Here is a 19412-nt window from a genome sequence, read left to right as displayed (position 1 = left end):
ACTCCATCGATTGAAATTTCAAGTACCTACGTGTTAATCTTGCAAAAAAATCCTCCGTGATCTAAAATAAAATGTTGAAACAATAAATTTCAACGTCAAACATCTTTTTATTAACAACGTCAGGGAAATAACGTTATTCTATTATTTTCAAACTAAAAAAAGCTACAGATTCTTCGATTCTCATGAAGACTGGCTCATTTCACGCCGAAACTAATTTTTATCTTGAGTTCCTCGTTTGTTAAAAAACCTCCGATATGTACAATCGTTATAATTTATAAATAATTACTTGTGATTCAGTAAAAAATACATTATTGCTGTCCAAAATCTGTTTTAGATAATTTGCGGAGAATTCAATTTACGAATAAAATGAACTGTTCTCAATCACAATTTAACAAGGAATATGGATTTGTCGTAAAAAAAAAAACAAATAAACAAAATTGTAACATTATACGATTTTTGTAGGTACTGCACGGGGACTTTTTCAGTTTATAAATGTATCTTGAAGAAACCTTTGGTTCAAGACTGCATATTAATTCCTGGGTCTCTATTTTTATTCTTGTTTCAACGGCGTGTATCTGCAATCTCGTATCATCTCAACTTTCGCTGAGCAAACGGACAAAATAAAACGGTCAGGATATAGCGACGCCTTTACTTTTCAACGTTTCATTTAGGCGTGCAGCCCTGTAACCTGGGCGTTATTGAGTGCCACTTGGAAAAATATAAAGAGTAGCCGTGAAGCCCGGTGCAGGGACCCTTTAGCAAGGATTACGGGATTGGACCCTCTTAAGTCGTTACAAAAATTGTCAATCACTAAAATTGGATATTGCTGGGCCTATGAAAACACCGTCTGGACTTGCTGAAACTTCAATAGCCATCAGAAAACAGGTTCAATCCACGTTATCCATGTTTCAACTGCAAACTCAACGATTTCCCATTTTCGAAAATTTCAGAGGCATAAAAACATCGGTTAAAGTCGTGTTTCTCCAATTCGGATTCAAGAATTTCATCATAAATATGCGGTTTAATGTATTGAGTTAGTAATAATTAAGGTCGTCAGTAATTCGTGTTTTTTTTTTTTAATTCATTCTGAGGAACATTAAAAATAATCTCTTATTATAGGTTCAATATCTTTTGATTCCTGGTTGCTTTTCAAATATGCAGCCAAATATCCTTGTCAGGTATATACTAGTACTGTGGAAAATTTTCGAGAAATAATTTTTGACGCTTCACTTTTCAGGACAGAGTCACATCTTCTTTAAAAAATTTCGATTTGAATTCTGACATTTTCTCTGCTGTGTTTTACAATCAATTGTAATTCTATTTCCGAAATTGAATTGAACTTAATTTTCAACCTATCTATAAAAGTATTTAATTAAGCGTTAAAGAATTAAAATCCTTCCATGCAAAACCCGTTTTTCAAACTGTTACGAAACATTTTTTAGTCAATCAAAAGTGAAGTTTCGTACAATTTTTTTAAAAAGAAAAAAATCTTAAACTTGCAACGAGGAATATATGAACTGAAGTATACGTGAATTGAAATGCATGATGAATTTTACTTTTTTCAAATACATTACGGTACCGTTTTTATGTTTCAGGTCAAAATCTGGTTCCAGAATCACCGGTACAAATGTAAACGACAGGCCAAAGAAAAAGCTATGGCAGAGCAGAACGCGCAAAATCAGGTAAGATGAATCGATAGAAATGACCTAGAAAAATTTTCACTATTGCAGGTTAAGATACAGTTTTTTAATATTTTCATTTTATTCCATAATTGCAAAATATGCTTCTGGATACAGACTAAAAACAGGTTTCTTTCCTGCATCTACACTTCTTCCTATACGCAGCTGTTATTATAAAAAAAGAGAGCGTTTTTCTGTTTTTTACCGATGATCTCAAAATTGATGAACCGATTTGGTTTGACAACTAAACTAAGTTATTTCTTACAAGAATAATTGCTCAACGCAATGAAATCTACAGTAATGTTGTAAAGAGAAAATATTTGATGATTAGTTTATTATCGATGATCTCAAAAACTGTTCAACCGATTCCGATCATTTTTTTACCATCGGAAAGACTATTTCTTCCAAATAATGAAAGGATATATTTTATTGAACAACTATTGAGAAAACGCAAAAAAGTCTTCAATATTGTTGGGAAGAGCGAGCGTTTGTGTGTTTATTATCGATGATCCTAAAAACTACTCAACCGATTTGCATGATTCCTTCACCACTGGAAAGTGTATTTCATTGCTTGTACTCATCCGGAAACGGTAAAAAATTTGACTATAATTTACGAGTGACTGTAAAACATTCAATTAAAAAGTTTCTCTCTCGCGCTGGACTGGACTTAAGTAAGACGTGTACCAACCGCGCGAAAATTCCCTAGATCGGTGGTGATTAATTGTTGTGACGTTGAATCTGCGTGTGGAAAAAATGAGCGGGACTTAGAATAACTCAGACCACAACTATACGTCGTGGCATTATACCCGAGCAGGGTAGCGTTCGCCAGAAAAATAATTCCCTAACAATATAGGGATTTCTTTAAACAGTTGGTACACATGTCAATTAAAGGCTTTAACCTCGAAGAAAGGGGCGTGTCGTAGGAGTTTTAGGCACACCATGTATACTCACACCACGCCTGTGACGATTATCCTCTGTGCCGTTGGTACCGTTACGCGAAATGGATTTCGAGAATGTTATACGAGGAGAAGACGATGTGGCGTAAAAAGCGGAGCGGACGAGGGTGAGGCGAGATATTAGAATTCAGAGCGTGTCGTATCTTGATCTACCGTGTCGCGTATGCATCGACAAATACCTACAACTCTACGTCTGTATGAAATTGAAAAGTTTCTGGCAGCCCGTATGAGTGCTCGGATCGGTAGTTGTATAAAAGACGCGTCTGTGCAGATACTGTCGATATTATAATCTTTGTATGCAGGGTCACGTATAATCGCTATTCTCGCAAATGCTTTCGACATTAGTCCTAAACACGCGTTTGCGTCATGACCATATGTGCATATAGTGATGCAGATATTTTGCGTTAGCATCATTTAAATAACACCATAACGTGGTTTGAGTATATATGGTGTACCTAGGAGTGCAGCTTTTTTTTTCAAAAATAGTTTCTCTCTCGCGCTGGACTGGACTTAAGTAAGACGTGTACCAACGGCGCGAAAATCCCCTAGATTGGTGATGATTAATCGTTTTGACGTTGAATCTGCGTGGGGAAAAAATTACCGGGACTTTAAATAACTGACACCATAACTATACATAATGGCATGACCGAGCAGTGCAGCGTTCGCCAGAAAAATAATTCCCTAGCCATCTAGGGATTTCTTTAGACAGTTGGTACACAAGTCACTTAAAAGCTTTAACCACACTACGCACTATAAAAACGCGGAAAATAATATTCTAAATATTTCCTTAGAACTACTTAAACATATATTCAATGGATTATAAAAAAACATTTTAGAAATGTTGTAGAACTAAAACAATAAAATACAAAACGAACCGCAATTATGCATTGCTCACTAATCTCTAAAAACAGTTCAAAATCTCGTAAGAAGATAAATTTTTTTGTTTATTATCACCTTTTTTCAACAAGACAATAATGAAAAAAACCGCAAAACTACAGTTATTTCCAAAAACTCTTTTGCATAGTAAGATCGCTCGTTCGGTGTAAAATAAAAAAAATAATCAAAGTAAACATTGAAGGGTAAACAAGCGATAGAAATCGTAACTTGGGGGATGGTATCGGGGCCAAAAAGTGAATTGATGCTATGGCGGGGCTTTAATTTGGGGTTGCGATGAGGCCGTAGGAGAAATCGACTGGGGAAGCAGCGAGGCGAGGGCGCGTTCTCGAATCATGAAGGAGTGGGGAGGGGGGGGGGGGGGGATTTCTTCCTTCCTCCGGTAGCTAACGAGGGAATTATGAACTGGTGCACTCGCCGGAGCGTGCGGGAATGGGGAACCTCGATGGAGATGTAGATGATCGTTTCGGGTGGGTTGATATTATTGAATGCATGGTGTTTACTGCCGCCGCCACCGCGAGGAGAGAGCTAGTCGTTCGCAAACACCGTTTGTTATGGGTGCTTCCATTGTTGAACGGAGAGTTTAGATCTTATCCTTAATCTCGACATCCATCCGTGCAGAGCTTGCAAAATCGTTGTTATGTATATATATATATATACGTTGAGGAAATTGTCCACCACTTATAGGACAATTATTTTGTTACAATGATATACCCGAGGGACTTCAGGCTTTGGCTTTCGGGCTCACAGATCGCCCAGATAACCGTTCACGTGTGCTTTTCACTGCGGGAAGGAAGCTTTTCTGCCGATTCTTAGCGAGAGGGAAGCATCCGAGGAGTATAATCTCAACGATTTTTGTCATTCCGCGATATGTTGCGATATATTAGAAAACAGTAGGCAGGTTTTTTTTTTTTTCTTTTTTTTTTGCTCGCCAATTTGGACGTTTAAGGGCTAAAAAACAACCCCTGGAAAATGATAAGAGATACAACTCCTGTGGATAAAAACACTGCGCATATTATCGACTGATGGTACGTATATGGTCCGATTGATTTTTTTTTAGACAAATTCTACGCCGTTATCGAAAAGTCATCTTTAGAGGTAGTTTTCACTCGTTAAATGGCCACACTGGTACGTCAATAAATCATAGAAATTTCTAGTTGCGGTTAAGGTACTGCATGATACATACAGTCTATGACTAAAAACGAAGATTTAACAACAAAATAAGCGATCGTGAAGTGGATTTACCGAAATTGTTATAGATTTTTTTTATTATCTTGAATCGCAAAATCGAAATAAATACCGAAATGGTAATAAATATAATGGTTCGAACTCTGATTCAAACGTTTTTACACAACATTCGTATAAATTTTACATTATATATACTTACACACATGTAATTGTACATGCGACGTATATATATATATATATATATATATATAATATAGATCTATATTAATCTATACGTAGATCCGTATGAATGTTCATGAACGGTACCAGCAAAGCCGAATATATTATACGTTTAAGCCGGTGCTCGGATTTTCTGTATTTCTCTTCCTCCTCTCGCGGATGCGTGTGTTTTTTCTTTCATTGTATCTTCGTTGTCTTTTTATTTTTATTTTTCCCTCGCATTTCTCTTTTTCTTATTTATTTTTTCCTTTTTTCACATTTCTTTCGTTTTTCTCTTTTTCTTTCAAATTCTTTTTCTTTTTCTTCATTTCTACTCTTTACCGCTTTATTTTATTTCCCCCTCGTGCAGGCGGTAAAAAATCTCAAGTGCCGCGCGCGTAGCCAGCGAACGAACGTTCGTTCGTTCGTTCGTTCGTTCCTCGTTCTCTCCCTCTGATGCCCGCTTCGCCCCTCGGTGGCTGCTGCTGTTGCAGGAGAAACGAGCCTGGAGAGGGCAGGTCGCCATCTTGCTAGGAGTGTACAGTCATCCGCAGCACCTGGTCCCGCCAAAGTACAGACCGCTGTTATTTTCACCGGCATTAAGTTGGATGATGTTGATGAGCCTAGTTCGATACTTTTTATCAGTATTATTAACGGTTAAAATAAAAATATTTAAACGAAAAATATCTGAATTTTAAAGAAAAAAACTCAAATATAAATGCTTTGTTTGAAATTCCTGGGAAATGGTTGAAAATTTAATGGATTCCTTGCATTTTATTCTGGAAGATACTTAATTTTATTTAGAAGACTATTTGGTACTAATTATACACTGGAATAGACATTTCTCTTACAATTAGCAGTCAATTCTCATATGATACGTACGTAGTATAAGATAATCGTGATAAAATTAACGAAAGTGTTGATTTTCGGTTATTTAAACTCATTAAATATATCGCGATGTTATTCACTCGAGGAGGTCATGAATTTAACGATTTAAAATCGATTTGCAAGCGAATGGAAATCAAACGACTTAAATATTTTTTGAAACACCAGGAATCAATCGGGATAAGAAAAATCATTGGAAATGCATGACCATCAATTATGTCGTGTATCATATATATTATAAGCTTGCGAACGGTTATGCCTGTACATAAAAATACATCAAACTACAGCCCCTGCACTTCGGATAAAACGACCCTTTGATGAATTAATTACCTCAATTTGTGTGTAACAAAAATGTTTCTCCCTCCTCAGTCTTAAGTATATATTATTCATGTTACGAGAAAAGGTTGAGAAATTAATATACCTTCATTGAACTGTCGTTTAGAGGCTTGTTTGCTTAATTACGAATTATCATTATACAAAAGTATAAAAAACACGAATTAGATTACAGGCCTAATTCAACGTAGTCCAATTATCGTGAAACGTGCTTTCGTATTTCTTACTTACCTATACCTACGCATAGACATAACGTGCGTTCTATAAATCATCAGACAATTACATTATACCATTTAATTTTGATTTCACTTTTTTCTTACGTTGTTGCATTTTTATTATTCGCGTACCTCTCGAGCTCGTTTATACTGATCAAACTACAGGGTCGAATTATCTGAAGCATCGGTTGAAGTTCGTTGGATTTTTCTTTCTTTTTTTCTCTCTTCTTCTTTCTTAGTCTCTCTTTTTCACCGGAAATTGGTTCAAAGTAGTGGCGTGATGCTGTACCTACCTAATATGTAACGCAGCGCGCGTGACTTGCAGCTGATTGTGAATGCGTTACTCCATGAATATCGTCGAGCGTTTGCTGCATGCATCGTGCATGTATAAGCCTTGCAATCATCGCGCAACGCGCTTCTGAAGTGCATTGCATTGCATTGCATTTGCTCCACTTAATACGAAAGTCTATCTTGGCATACACGTCACTCAGCTGCCACTTACTGCAAGTATTATACAATAAGTACGTGATATATGCTGCATGGTAATTTCGTGCGCGCGCGTACGCCGTCATCATTCCATTCCACGGTTATATTTCCGGTCTGGATTATTCGCCGAAAAGAAGGAACGCACTATACAAGCCAGAGTCCAAAACGTTGGGAATCGGCTGGAAAGCATCAGAAAAAATTGGGGACAGAGTAAAATCTGGTTTTAAAAATCTCTAATTAAAAAATTCTACTTAATAGAAATGAATTTTAGGAAATTTTAACGACACTAGCCGTGATATTAAGAATTTCATGAAAGTTAGTACGATCAGAACGTTCAAAATGATTTTACTCTCGTATTTTCGATCCGATTCTAATGTTTTCGTGCTCACTTTCCTCACCATTAAGATCTCAAAAAACCGTCTTACCATATTTTTACAAACTACAGTTATTTTCAGAACGTCTGACTGATTTAACAGATTATAGTGCGTGGGAATCACCAAATAATATAGCATCGACTAGCATGTAGTGACACTAGATCCAAGTTATTTGCACCGGAATTTCTTCACATTGTAATAATATTTGATCATTACCACAATATTATTATAAAGATACTCATTTTACTAGACTTTTCTGGTTGTTTCACAAAGTGAAATATCACTCAAAAGGATATTTGTTAAGCCTCTACTCAATATTCTAGGCTCATTTCCTTGGCCTTAAATGTCAAATGATGTTTAATTTTATCTAACAGGCCTCTTTTTACTTCGGTTACAATTGATTTGGTGTGTATTAGCAGTTTAGAGAGTGAAATGCCGCGTCACACGAAACCTGTTTCATATTTTTGTCGTAACTATTAGTTTCAATCGACCTCTGAGAATGTTTCAACGATAGGATTTTGTGGATTCGATTATCGTCAACGGATATATTACCGCAGAGTATTAGTAAAGTAACCACGAATTTTCGATTACCTGCTTCATTTTATGATAAAGTAATTTTTAGTGGAAGAAGGCCAGTTTACCACATAAACCCTAGAAGTTCCAACACAATCAATGATCCGAAGGCCTTAAAAGTACCTTTTTACGGCATGGGCATTGAAAATTCCACTTCTTGTGGCAGTTTTCGTTCCGTAAAGTGACGCTTTATACGGCAGCGAACAAAGTTGCGGAATAAAGTTTTTATTCCGCAGTTTTGATTTGCAGTTCGAAGTGCGCATCCCAAACTGCCGAATAAAGTAGCTTCGTCGAACAGATCGCGACATAACCTCACTCTTCGTTTTGCTTTTCAATGCCCATACCGTGAAAAATATTGTATGTGGCATGCTCGTAAACCGTTTTTTGGCTCGGATAGTTTCAGTACTCGCTTCCGGCTCGCTTCCGGCTCACCTTCAGCTCGTCCTGAAATCTTTATCCTTACCAAAAAACAGGCGATTCACGGGCATGCCACATAAATAGCTATTCTTTTCAACACGATGATGTAGAACCTTAAGTTCACCAATTACCTTAAACCATCACGTAGGTATGTATAATAAAAGATGCATACATGCAGGATTAAATATGTGTATGATTCCTGAATTCGACTGATTTGCAAGGTTGTTTTATCCCAAAAGACAAAAAGCATGAGGCGTAACGCGTGAATTGGTGAAGCCAAGAGACTCGAATGTCACGTACCGAGATTAAAATTGGTGACATTGACTCATCAAGGCGACCGTTTTCCCCAAAAACATGAAAAGTACAAGAAGACTTGTTGGTACCTCTATGCAGAAAATCTTGGCGACGATTGTAAGCCTACTTTCTGCAGGTCCGAAATCGTGAGCGTGTGTGTGCGTGTGTGTGTGTGTGTGCAGGAATAATCAAGGCATGTTGAGAAAGATAGAAAAGGAATGTCATGTACCGAATGTTGATACAGCTGAGTGGTTGGCCAGGTAGCCGAAGCTTCTGTAAGGCATACCGATGAACGGAGATCGGTGAATGGGTGATGGCGTCGCGACGGTAGCCAGGCATCAGCGCGTCTTTCGCTCTCTTCTCTCTCTCTTCTCTCCCTCGCCTTGGATAACACGACTTGGAGTTTGCTCGTCGCGGACTGGTTGCGTACAGAGACATTACACATGCATGTATACACGTGTCTGTGTGCGTATACATATGCATATATGCAGACATGCGCATCGACGTGCTTGCGGAACTGTGGACAGAGAAGGTGGTCACGTCGCGATGCCGTGTTTGCTGGACACACATACCAGCACCAGTTGGACCGAGAAATGCATTTTCTAAAAAAGCCTTGTTTACCCTTGTTGCTTATCCATATTAAACTCCTTCGACGCTGCTCTGCCATGCAGCCCAACCGGGGCACGGTTTGTTGGCAACGGACGCGATCTTTATCCTACCAAAGGATGTGTTATGGGTAGATTATACATACGTACCTGCAGCCTCCTTTCTTCGTGTGCACAGAAAAATTTGATACCCCTCTTAAAACTTGACATTTTATTCTAATCACTGCCTAACTTGGCCTAACACGTCACTAAATACATCCAAGCCTTTTGATCTTATACGTGATTACCTTCAAATAGGTATCTACCAAGCCTTGTGAGACAGGTATCAACTTTGTTTTAGATCCTTTCTGGAATCATTGGCGTCAGTAGGTTCTTAGATTTGGTGAATTGCGAAGAACTCCGAGAATCACGTGACTTCTCTCTAACCTATTTTATGTATGTACATACCTAAATATTCGAAATCATTTCATGCAGTTATAATTTGCCGGTGTTCTGAAGAGAAAAATAATTGTTACTCAATTTGCAATCCGATAAATTATTAACTACCCAATTATGCCACTAACTTACCAACAGAATATAATCAATGCATCGAAATGTAATGCTAAAGTTATTTCTTTATAAATTTGATCTTTTTAGACCAACTATATATATAGTTACGTGTATATTATGTTTTCTAAATTTTTTGTGTCTGGTGCAATAATTTAATGTCAGCGCAATAATAACGTGATGTTAAGGCTTTATTTCACTGAAACCTATACAAGCATTGACGAATATAATCGTACTAAATGTTTACGAATTTAACACACATCCCGGAAAGATTTGCTAACTTTGGTAATCACGGCAAAAGAAACGTCTTTCGATTAATGGGTTAATCGGTCTTTCCAATTAATCGTTTTTTCGTCTAATAAATTGATGGATTATTTTAATTAATCAATTAATGGACGCATTCAATTAATTCTTTTCACAGTAATCGATTCATCATGCAGCCTCATAATAAAACGCATATAATAAACTTACGATACGGCATCAATGCCTACTTCAAACAACAATAAAAATCAATACATTTTCAGAATCGGTTTTTTCTATTTTGCCAATTTCTTATAGGTACAGCGCATTATACTGAGAAAAAATGGTGAAAGTTAGTAGAGTCAGAAACCGATCGCGCATGCGCAAAATGATCAAACTCTATTGGTCGGCAAAATCGTACTGCAACAATGTTTTCATCCGTAAGACAGGTTGGCCAACGTGCTCGGAGCGAGGCACGAGTTGCCTAACTTGTTATGTATTGTAACAATGACTCGTAGAAGTTATCAATTGGTAATTAATCAGTCAACAGTAAAAGATCGAAAATCCTACCCGAGTTACTAACCTCAATCATTTAAGATCTGCCTAACCTCTTCGCTTTCAGGCGAAAATGAGGTCATCGTGCCAATTTTTGGGTTGGAAAAAACTTTTCACAGATTTATCCTACATTTTCAGTATTACAGTTTTTGGGGTTATTGAATCCAAATCTGAATTCAGATTTCCAAAATTCAAGAAGGCGGATCCAACATGGCGGATGCAAATTCGAAAAATGGTTTGATTCCGACAAAAGTGAATACCATGGAGTTTTTGAGGTCGCTGAAACTGGATCTGAAATCGGATTTCCAAAATTCAAAATGATGGATAAAATATGCCGGGAGGAAATTTTAGTTTTTAGTTGATTGAGTTGATTTTAATGTAATTAAACGCCTAAATGTGAGAAAATATCTCACATAATATGAACAATATAAATATTCAGCAAGAAATTTTTTGTCTGGTATAGGCTCGAATTATGGGTTACCGTAATAAAGACACAACACTCACACTTGAAACGAACCGGCTTTATTTGGGTTTATACTCGTATTTCCTCCAGCCATATTGGATCCGCCATTTTGAATTTTGGAAATCTGATTTCAGGTTCAGATTCAGCGACCTCAAAAACTGTGAGGCACCCACTTTCGTCGGAATAAAACTATTTTTCGAATTTACGCCCACCATATTGGATCCACCATTTTAAATTTTGCAAATTCAATCTCAGATTCGGATTCAGCGATCTCAAAAACGACGAATAACCAAATTACAGTCAAACCGATGTAGTAAAAACATATTTTTTTCAAACGCCCACAAATATATGTGTCATGGGACAAAAGTTGCACGACTTTTTTCTGCCCGTATGTGTGTCACTGACAATCATCGGGTTAACCTGAAAAAACTTGAATCCGCGACATAACCTCCATAAGCTGAGTTTGGCAACTGAACTATTAATATAATCAGTCTGCATAAAAAGACGACAAGTGCAGTCACTCATCGTCAGCCTGCTAACTTTCACCATTTTCTCTCCCAAGTCTCCGTTGGATGGGCAAAATTAACCTAACCTAACCGAAACGAACTTGTCTTTATCGTTCCAGAGCGCGAGTTCCCCTCGAAGGGTGGCCGTCCCGGTTCTGGTCAAGGACGGAAAGCCCTGCGGAAGCGGGGGCGGGAACGAGGGAAGCCGCGGCGGTCCCAGCGCGGCTTTGGCGAGCCCTGCGCCCCACATGACGGCCGCGTCGAGTCCCCACGGCTCGCACCACGCGGCGGTTGTCTCGCACCACTCGGTGGTCGGCGTGAGTCACGTGATGTCCTCGAGCCAGAGCCTGCAGCACTGTTCGTACACGAGGACGAACGCCCAGCAGAGCATGCAGCAGCAGCAGCAGCCGCAGTGCGGTGCCTACCTGCCACTGCAGGGCAGAGCCTGGTAGTGCGCACCATCCGCGGCGGGAGCTGCGTCCTACGCAAGTCCCCAGGTCGCTGGCCCTTGGGCCCTCGCCGCGGATCCAGCCACTTGGTACGCCATTCCCGACGACAGTCCTTAATAAAGCTTGCTCGCCTCCTGCGGCAGCTGCTTATCGTCTCGCGTCACGTCACGCCGAGAGAAAACGGTGAAACTTGACTTAAGTTCGGTGTCTGACTGCGCATGCGCGAGCGTCGTCGTCTTTTCGCGCAGGCTGGCCAACTCAAGTTTCAGGTGTCAAATGTGGGCTGTGGAGGATACGAAGGTGATACGATTTTTCTTTCGGTTTCTTATTGATCATTGATCACTGGTTACTGATAAGAGTCGTCGTAACACCGTCATTTCAATTCGCCATTTGACGTCGGAGAGTTTTACATCTCATGCCTTGTTTCGAGTAAGTTGGCTACCCTACTTTGCAAAAGAAAAAAACGCTGCGGTACGATCTCGCCGACTATTAGAGTTCAATGTTCAATCTTGTCCGCATGCCTAGTCGGTTACTTGGCTCGATAAGTTTCACCGTTTCCTCGCGGTAAGAGTATACCGAGGAGCCGTTCACTTTTAGATATAAAATTAATTATTCCCTATCATTATTTACATTGATTTCAAGTCATTTTTATCGTATGGGGTGATTTTCGGTTGTGTGATATCAATTGATCTGCATGTCAACCCCGATTTTCATTGATTTCCTAGTGTTGCAAGGGGACAAAATTGTTGGAAATTCCTAGAACGCTGCTAAATCATTAAAAATCTGTGGAAATCCGTAAACAACAATTTAAGTCAGTGTTAATAGTCAATTAAAACCATTCAACGTTAACCGCAAGACTTAAAAGTGATTCGCTACAATTTCAGTCATCATGATTACTCGTCATCTCAAACAAGATTCAAGTCATTTGAATTCTTTCTGCCAACTTTTAATTCCAACTGTAAAATGTATGACTTTCCTAAGTGAACGGCCCCTCGGGGTATTACGGGTACGAATTTATATGTCGACGCTGGAATACAGAGTGCGTCTGACAAGTGCGGGGTCAATGTTTGGTGAGTTTCGGACTAATGGAATATATTTCATTACAGTTTTGCTCAGGGGGAATTAGTTTGGCGTTTTTGACTGCATGATAAGGTTAGACAATGCAATCTACGACCAATGTGTGAAAGCTAAAAAGTGAGGTTATTTTTTTTCTTCAAGTTTTAAGTCTCGACTAAGAAATAGTTCTGAAAAGTCATGTAATCGTCCGATACACGATCTCTAATATTTATCTTCTTTTCGGTTAATTACAATGCATTAAATCTGCATTTCGAGTAATTTTACGGTGAATAACAGAAAAAAAAATTACAATCAACGCTTACCTGCACCAAAATCGACTTTTCAGCCGATACGACTTTATTCTCCACGTATAATTATTTGAAAAAGCACTTGTGCTACGATAAACTGTAAGAAGCGTCAAGTTCCGTTCTTTCTCTAAATTAATAGACTTCTTTCACGACTCTCGAAACTATTTTACTCTGTGTCATAGCCAAGAATTTTAAATACCTCAAATTTTCTTCGATAATTAGATGCATAACTTCACGGCGAATAAAATATAATCAATGGTTACAGGGAACGGGAATAAAATGTACATAGTTGACGATATGCCGTTATTCTGATCACATTCGTAAATTTTTTTGGGAATTCCACTCCCGGTCTCCGATCCCATTCCTCGGGAATATATAATCAATTTGGTAACGTTATAACGGTTATCTTAATAAGCAAAGTCAAACAGAGTACCGCTCGTTGTAAAACCAACTCTCTGAAATCATAGTTCACCAATAAAATATAATGCAATCACAATTTGTTCAAAACTACACAGCACGAAAGAAAACGAATTTGGCACAGCTCTAATTCTTTTTCGGACAGTGAGGTTAAGTCCAGAATCAACAACCAATCATATTTTCGTCGAAAATCTCAGTAGTTTTCAAGGAACACATTTTGCAAATTATATTCATTTCGTTCCAACAATAAATGACGTTTCAATCACTATTTCATAGCGCAAGTGTCCTGAAGAAACTGAACAAATTGTTATAAAATCGGAGAAACAAAGTGAAATCGCGCTAGTTTTCGGTGTATTATTTTGGTATTGCGATCACTGACTAAATCTCGTGAATACTCAGTGGTAACGAAGTCAAACGATTGCACGTTTAGTCAATACCTAAATTTCTAATACGTTCATGTGGTGCGATTTATTGAAAAATGATTCTTGATCGACGTGGATAAATGCAGAATTTTTTCCTCGATATTTATCATTCATTTCCGAAACGAACCGGCTGCCTGTCAATTTTCATTCGCGAAGTTGAATTATTGTTAAGTATAACTCAGACGATCGTACCCGTGAATTCGTGATCTTCGCGAGAGTGACGAAAGTCGAACCAGGCTTTGAAGTGTGCTTAGTTATAAGGGGACCTTAATTAGGAAGAAAAATAAAATATCGTGAAACGTTAAACGTGCCGAAACAGTGGCTGGTTTATAAACATAAATATATATATATAGTGAACACGAAGTGAATAGCGTTCCATTCAGATTGGCGAAAATAGCGCTCCAGGAGTTGTGATGAAGCTGAAGATAGCGATCAGAGTCAGCAGCCAAAGGTGTTAAGCTTTTTGGAAATAGAAAATTGCAGTTCAGTTTTATCCTCAGAATTGTATAATAGTATCAGGGCTTCGAAGTATCTCACAAAATTTTCATTTTTGAACTTTATTACCTTATTTGAATGAACATTAGAACGTTTGGCTGCTACCTTCAGCCTCGTGGAGCTGTGACGTTGATTTTGAACAATTTTTCCGATAACAATTCTAGTTTTATCATCGAATTCGGATAATTCTGCAGAGACTGTGGAAGCGGTTTAATTTATTCTAATTAAAAGAGATTCTTCGTTCAAATCTTCTATGAACCCAAGAAATAACATGTAACTGTGAAACGAAAAATTTTGTTCAATAGTCAATGCACTCATTATATTAAGTTTATTACGGAAATATTGTGCAGAATCGACGTATACGTTTAGCGTGAAAATAATAATCGACCACACAGTCGCATTAGACGATTAAATTACACATACCGACGTAAGTTGAATTTAAGAAAGTAATTAGTCTCCAAGACTTTGTACATATTATATATTACAAACAATAGTATAAGGTAGAAGATTTTTTTAAGAAGATTTTCTCACGCGAAAATAAGGTCGTTTTATTTCCTTTATAATTCTATACATATTTTCAATCTGAACATCATTATCATGACAAGTTAGAATATGTACAAGTTTATATAATATAGCATCGTACAACCTCGCAGGAACACGAGGTTCTCGTAGGTTTCGATAAAAAGTTTCAAATCTTTCACTAAAATAAATAATAGCTTGTCGATCTGTAGCTAGATTCAGGTACCTAATTAATAAATGAGTAATAAACATCGAATAGCTTTTCATGACGTTGCACATGATAGGCTGGTCAGCTGAAGATTATGCGTAAAATCAAAATACGAAATGGAATAAGCAGTGATTTTACAATTACGTTACTGCACTTGCTTTAGATTCAAAATAATTGCACCGATGAACTTTAACGATTCAATACGAAAGTTGCATTCATTTGGTCAGATTTTTGTGCATCGTTATCGTGAATTTTTACTTCTCTTTAGAAAAAAACTGTATTATAGGTATGACATACATTTTGGATACTTATGACTATAATTGGGTCAATTGAAGCGCAAGAAAACATAAGATTTTTCGATTTTTCATCAGTTGTAACCTTCAAACTTATATACCAGAACATATTTCTTCTAATCAATGCAATTTATCCTCTCGAAATTAAAGTATTAATTCCCTGAAAGGGAATCGGAAAAATGTAAAGTATAATGTAGAGATTAATTTTGACCAGCTGTAGAAATTACGTTATACATTGCATATTAACTAAGATTATAAATCCTGGATCTAGATCGCTGTAGATTGAATTAAATAAAAAAAAAAAATTGTTTGAGAAAACAAATAAACTCTTTTCTACGTCAATTCGTTTTGTATGATGCACACAAATATATTTAAAATAATATTATGTGCACATATAACACAGTGTTTAGTAATGTATAAGATTATCTTGGATATTATGTACATAATGTCTTCAATTATCATTATATATATATAGTTATTAACTATTTCATTTGGAAAATGTGAGGGAGCTCGCAGAGTCCTGACAGAGTCATCAATACGTCGTTCCTTATGTAATATAATAACTTACACGAATCTATTTCTACATTTTCCTATTCGTTTTAGACAAATATATGTCTAATCGTTGTACAAGTATTAAATTCGTTAGCTATTTTCGCGTTAATTTCAATGTTCAAGAATTGTTTACCACGTGTAATAAAATTGAAAAATTTGGTTACTAATACAATATTCAAGAATCGGCTACGGAATTATTTTATTTTGCAGTATAAGCATAAGGTGTTTATTGAAAGAGCACGCATAATTTATCTCGAGAATCATTTTATTTTGTCATCAAGTTTTGCACCTTGAAGGTCGTCGAGAAATAGACACCGCAGGCAATTGTGAAAAAATTGTTAAGAGGCATTAAAATTGTTGATGAATAGTTGTTTTTTTTTGCGAAATTGTCAGAGCTCTGCTGCAGCCTCATGTATAATATAAATGTATTGCGCATTCCGCACTGCATATATAAAGTAACGCCTGCAGGGGTATCGAGTCACACGGACCACGTGTGCTAATGTAAATAACGAGTAAATTTAAGAAATAGAAAGCATCGGTCTCTCCTTGTACCAAGAAATTTGTAATAATCGAAACGATGTTATATTATATATATATATATATATAAATATATATTATATATTATACATAACGTTAGAGAATTGATATTATTAATGTTAATATAATGATAAATATAGTAATAGTAGCATATACGTGTGTGACGGTGAAAAAAAACCTAGAGATATTATTATAAAGTTTTTTGTAAATAATAAAGAGATATTAATAAAATAATACCTAAAAGCCATTCGAAACGCCAAAAATCTGTCGAAAGGAAACTGTGAAACTTACCAGATTTATCTCGTATTTTCACGCAGGCTAGCCAACTTAAGCTTCAGTTGTCCACCTCAAATAATGGAGGTTATGTAGGTGATGCTTATTCTAATCGTTGATGCACTCTAATTTCAAATCGCAATTCTACACGGAGGGAGAGTTTGACGTGTCAAAGCCCGTTTCGAGTGAGTTGGCAGCCCTGCCTTGCCGACAGAAACGTGACCGCGTCGCGATCTCACCGACCAGTCGAGTTCGATCGTTTCGCGCATGCGCAGTCGGCCACTCAGCCTGCTAATTGTAAGTTTCGCCGTTTCCTCTCGACACATTCGATCCGCACTTCAAATTTCTATCTCCAAATTCCTCTGAAGTGATTTTGGTGGATTACAAGTACCGGAGAACAGTTTGCCACCTGAGGCTGCAGAATGACTTCAAAGGTAGCGCAGAACGGACGGTTTCGGGCCTCTCATTCAGCCCGATGTATCTCTCCATGCCAATAAAACTATGTAAGAACATTTCATTAGATGTCTCGTATTTTGATCATTGCTTCAGCCAATAAGTTTTACTGTCATGGCAACCCCTGCCTCGCGTTGCTCAATGCAGCGAAACTGGCGAGCCGTACGACTCCATCTCCCCTCAACTCGGCTGCAGACCCTGATGCCAACAAATATTAAGGTAAGCCGATCTTCACTGCGAGCTTAATACTCGGCACAGGAAACCCGGCGAACGCATCCGCCTCCCCCTTACATATATATATATATATATATATATACATACATATATTTGCCTGCAGCGTGCGGATTTTATAGGCACCTGTTTATTGCCAGCTTCTTCATACGGTCTTGTCTGTGCTCGACCTTTGTGCAGGCCCGATGTACCTGTGTTATACCGTGCGAGATAAGCGAGGGTAGTCGTTATAGGATTAAGCATTCTTCGACGTACAGTCAGCTCAAGAAAGTGTGAAAACAAAGGTTTTAGAGTTTCACTGAACAATTAGTTGGTCTAGTTATATTTAAGTAAAAAAGTCCCTGTAATGGGAATTTTTTTTTTTTTTTTTGAAAAGCCTCGTTATTTGTATGTCCAAAATGAATTGACGACTGAATCAAAGATTAGGTTAGAAAAAGAGGAAAACCCGTTAAAAATATCTTCAGCAATGATGTTTGCCTTAATGACAGTGAATAGAAATGATGAAACTACATTCCTACCATCTGAGAAAATTCTAATAACACAAGCTGAGATATCTGGAATTGAAGACAATTGTTCATATTTAAGATTGGTTAGATGGTTAAATTCAGTCTTCTTGATCCAATTTCAGTGTTTTTGGGCCCATTTTTCTAACCGTAGAGATCTGCTGAGATTGTTTGACATTTTTTTTACGAATCATCTCCAGAGCGGATAAAAATATATTTTTGTAAATACGGTACAACAGATGCTTGACAAGAATTATATTCGAGCATTATAATTGTACTATCATTTTAGATTCTTTGAATGTTTTTCAGACATTTTTTTGGGGGATTTGGGTAACGAGCAGAATAAACACAAGAACGTGAAAGTTCAGGAATTTGAAACGTTTTGTTTATAAAACCTTTTCTCGAATTGTTGATTTTCCTTACCTTGTTGTTTCGACGCATTTTCATCCTGACTGTACGTCCCACACATCCTAAGGTATTTATCAATCGATGTTCCTAATTGCTGAGCTGGTATAACTGCATCGTAGTATTGATTGCGGGATATATCGGAATAATTCGTTGTTATGAAAATGCCAGCGAAATTAAACCTCCGTTAGAAGGGTGCAGACTCGGTGAGGGAAGGGGGCAACTAATCTTCTATTAGTACACATACAATAAGAGATTAATCCCTTTCTAATACGTATGTTCCTATTTTTATGTATAATATGGGGTTCCTATAGAATGAAAGCTCACGGGGTGAAATCATCGCGGAGGGGAATAACGTGAGTTTTTTTTTCTTCTTACTAACAATAACTGTTTCCATAACATTTTATATACTCGCATTTTTGATTATTCGCTACTGGCGGTTTTGAAAATTTATTATTACCTTGTATACTACGGTAAAATTTGTGCAACTTTTTTGCAAAATCTCATAAGATCTTTCAATGTACTCGTATGTATAACTATATTTTCCATTATCGCAAAACCATTATGGTGCAATGCATGTATGGATCTCATATTGAGACGAAATTTTATCCACTGGTAATTTGGTTTCATTTCATATTTCCAATTAGACTGGATTAGATTTTTGCCGACGTCAGATTCAAATAACTTTGGAATAGCGGGAATTATTTCATTATGAGTAAGTGATAATGATTATTGCATTTATTGGTATTGGTACACATTAAGAAAAATGTATATTTTTGATTACTGTACGGTCCTTAATTACATTTTCATTTTTTTATCATGACGGAAAAATATGGTTCCGAGTACGAAATGAAAATGAGTTTTATAGCTGTAATAAAAAAATG

At 37.2% G+C, this 19412-nt stretch overlaps 1 protein-coding gene across 1 annotated transcript in view; it reads left to right on the top strand.

The window, feature by feature from the left end:
- The window catches only part of LOC124411289 (homeobox protein Nkx-2.4), a 36936-nt gene extending 24764 nt beyond the window's left edge, over positions 1 to 12172 (top strand). Inside the window, exons 3-4 of the mRNA XM_046890348.1 lie at positions 1596 to 1682; positions 11527 to 12172. Coding sequence (XP_046746304.1) covers positions 1596 to 1682; positions 11527 to 11859 — 420 coding nt within the window. The 3' untranslated portion in view covers positions 11860 to 12172. The remainder of the gene's footprint in view (positions 1 to 1595; positions 1683 to 11526) is intronic.
- The last annotated feature ends 7240 nt before the right edge of the window (positions 12173 to 19412 follow it).

Source organism: Diprion similis, chromosome 10 (assembly GCF_021155765.1).
Source record: "Diprion similis isolate iyDipSimi1 chromosome 10, iyDipSimi1.1, whole genome shotgun sequence".
Taxonomy (NCBI): domain Eukaryota; kingdom Metazoa; phylum Arthropoda; class Insecta; order Hymenoptera; family Diprionidae; genus Diprion; species Diprion similis.
Note: the sequence above shows the minus strand (reverse complement) of the source record. Positions and strands in the feature narration are given on the sequence as shown.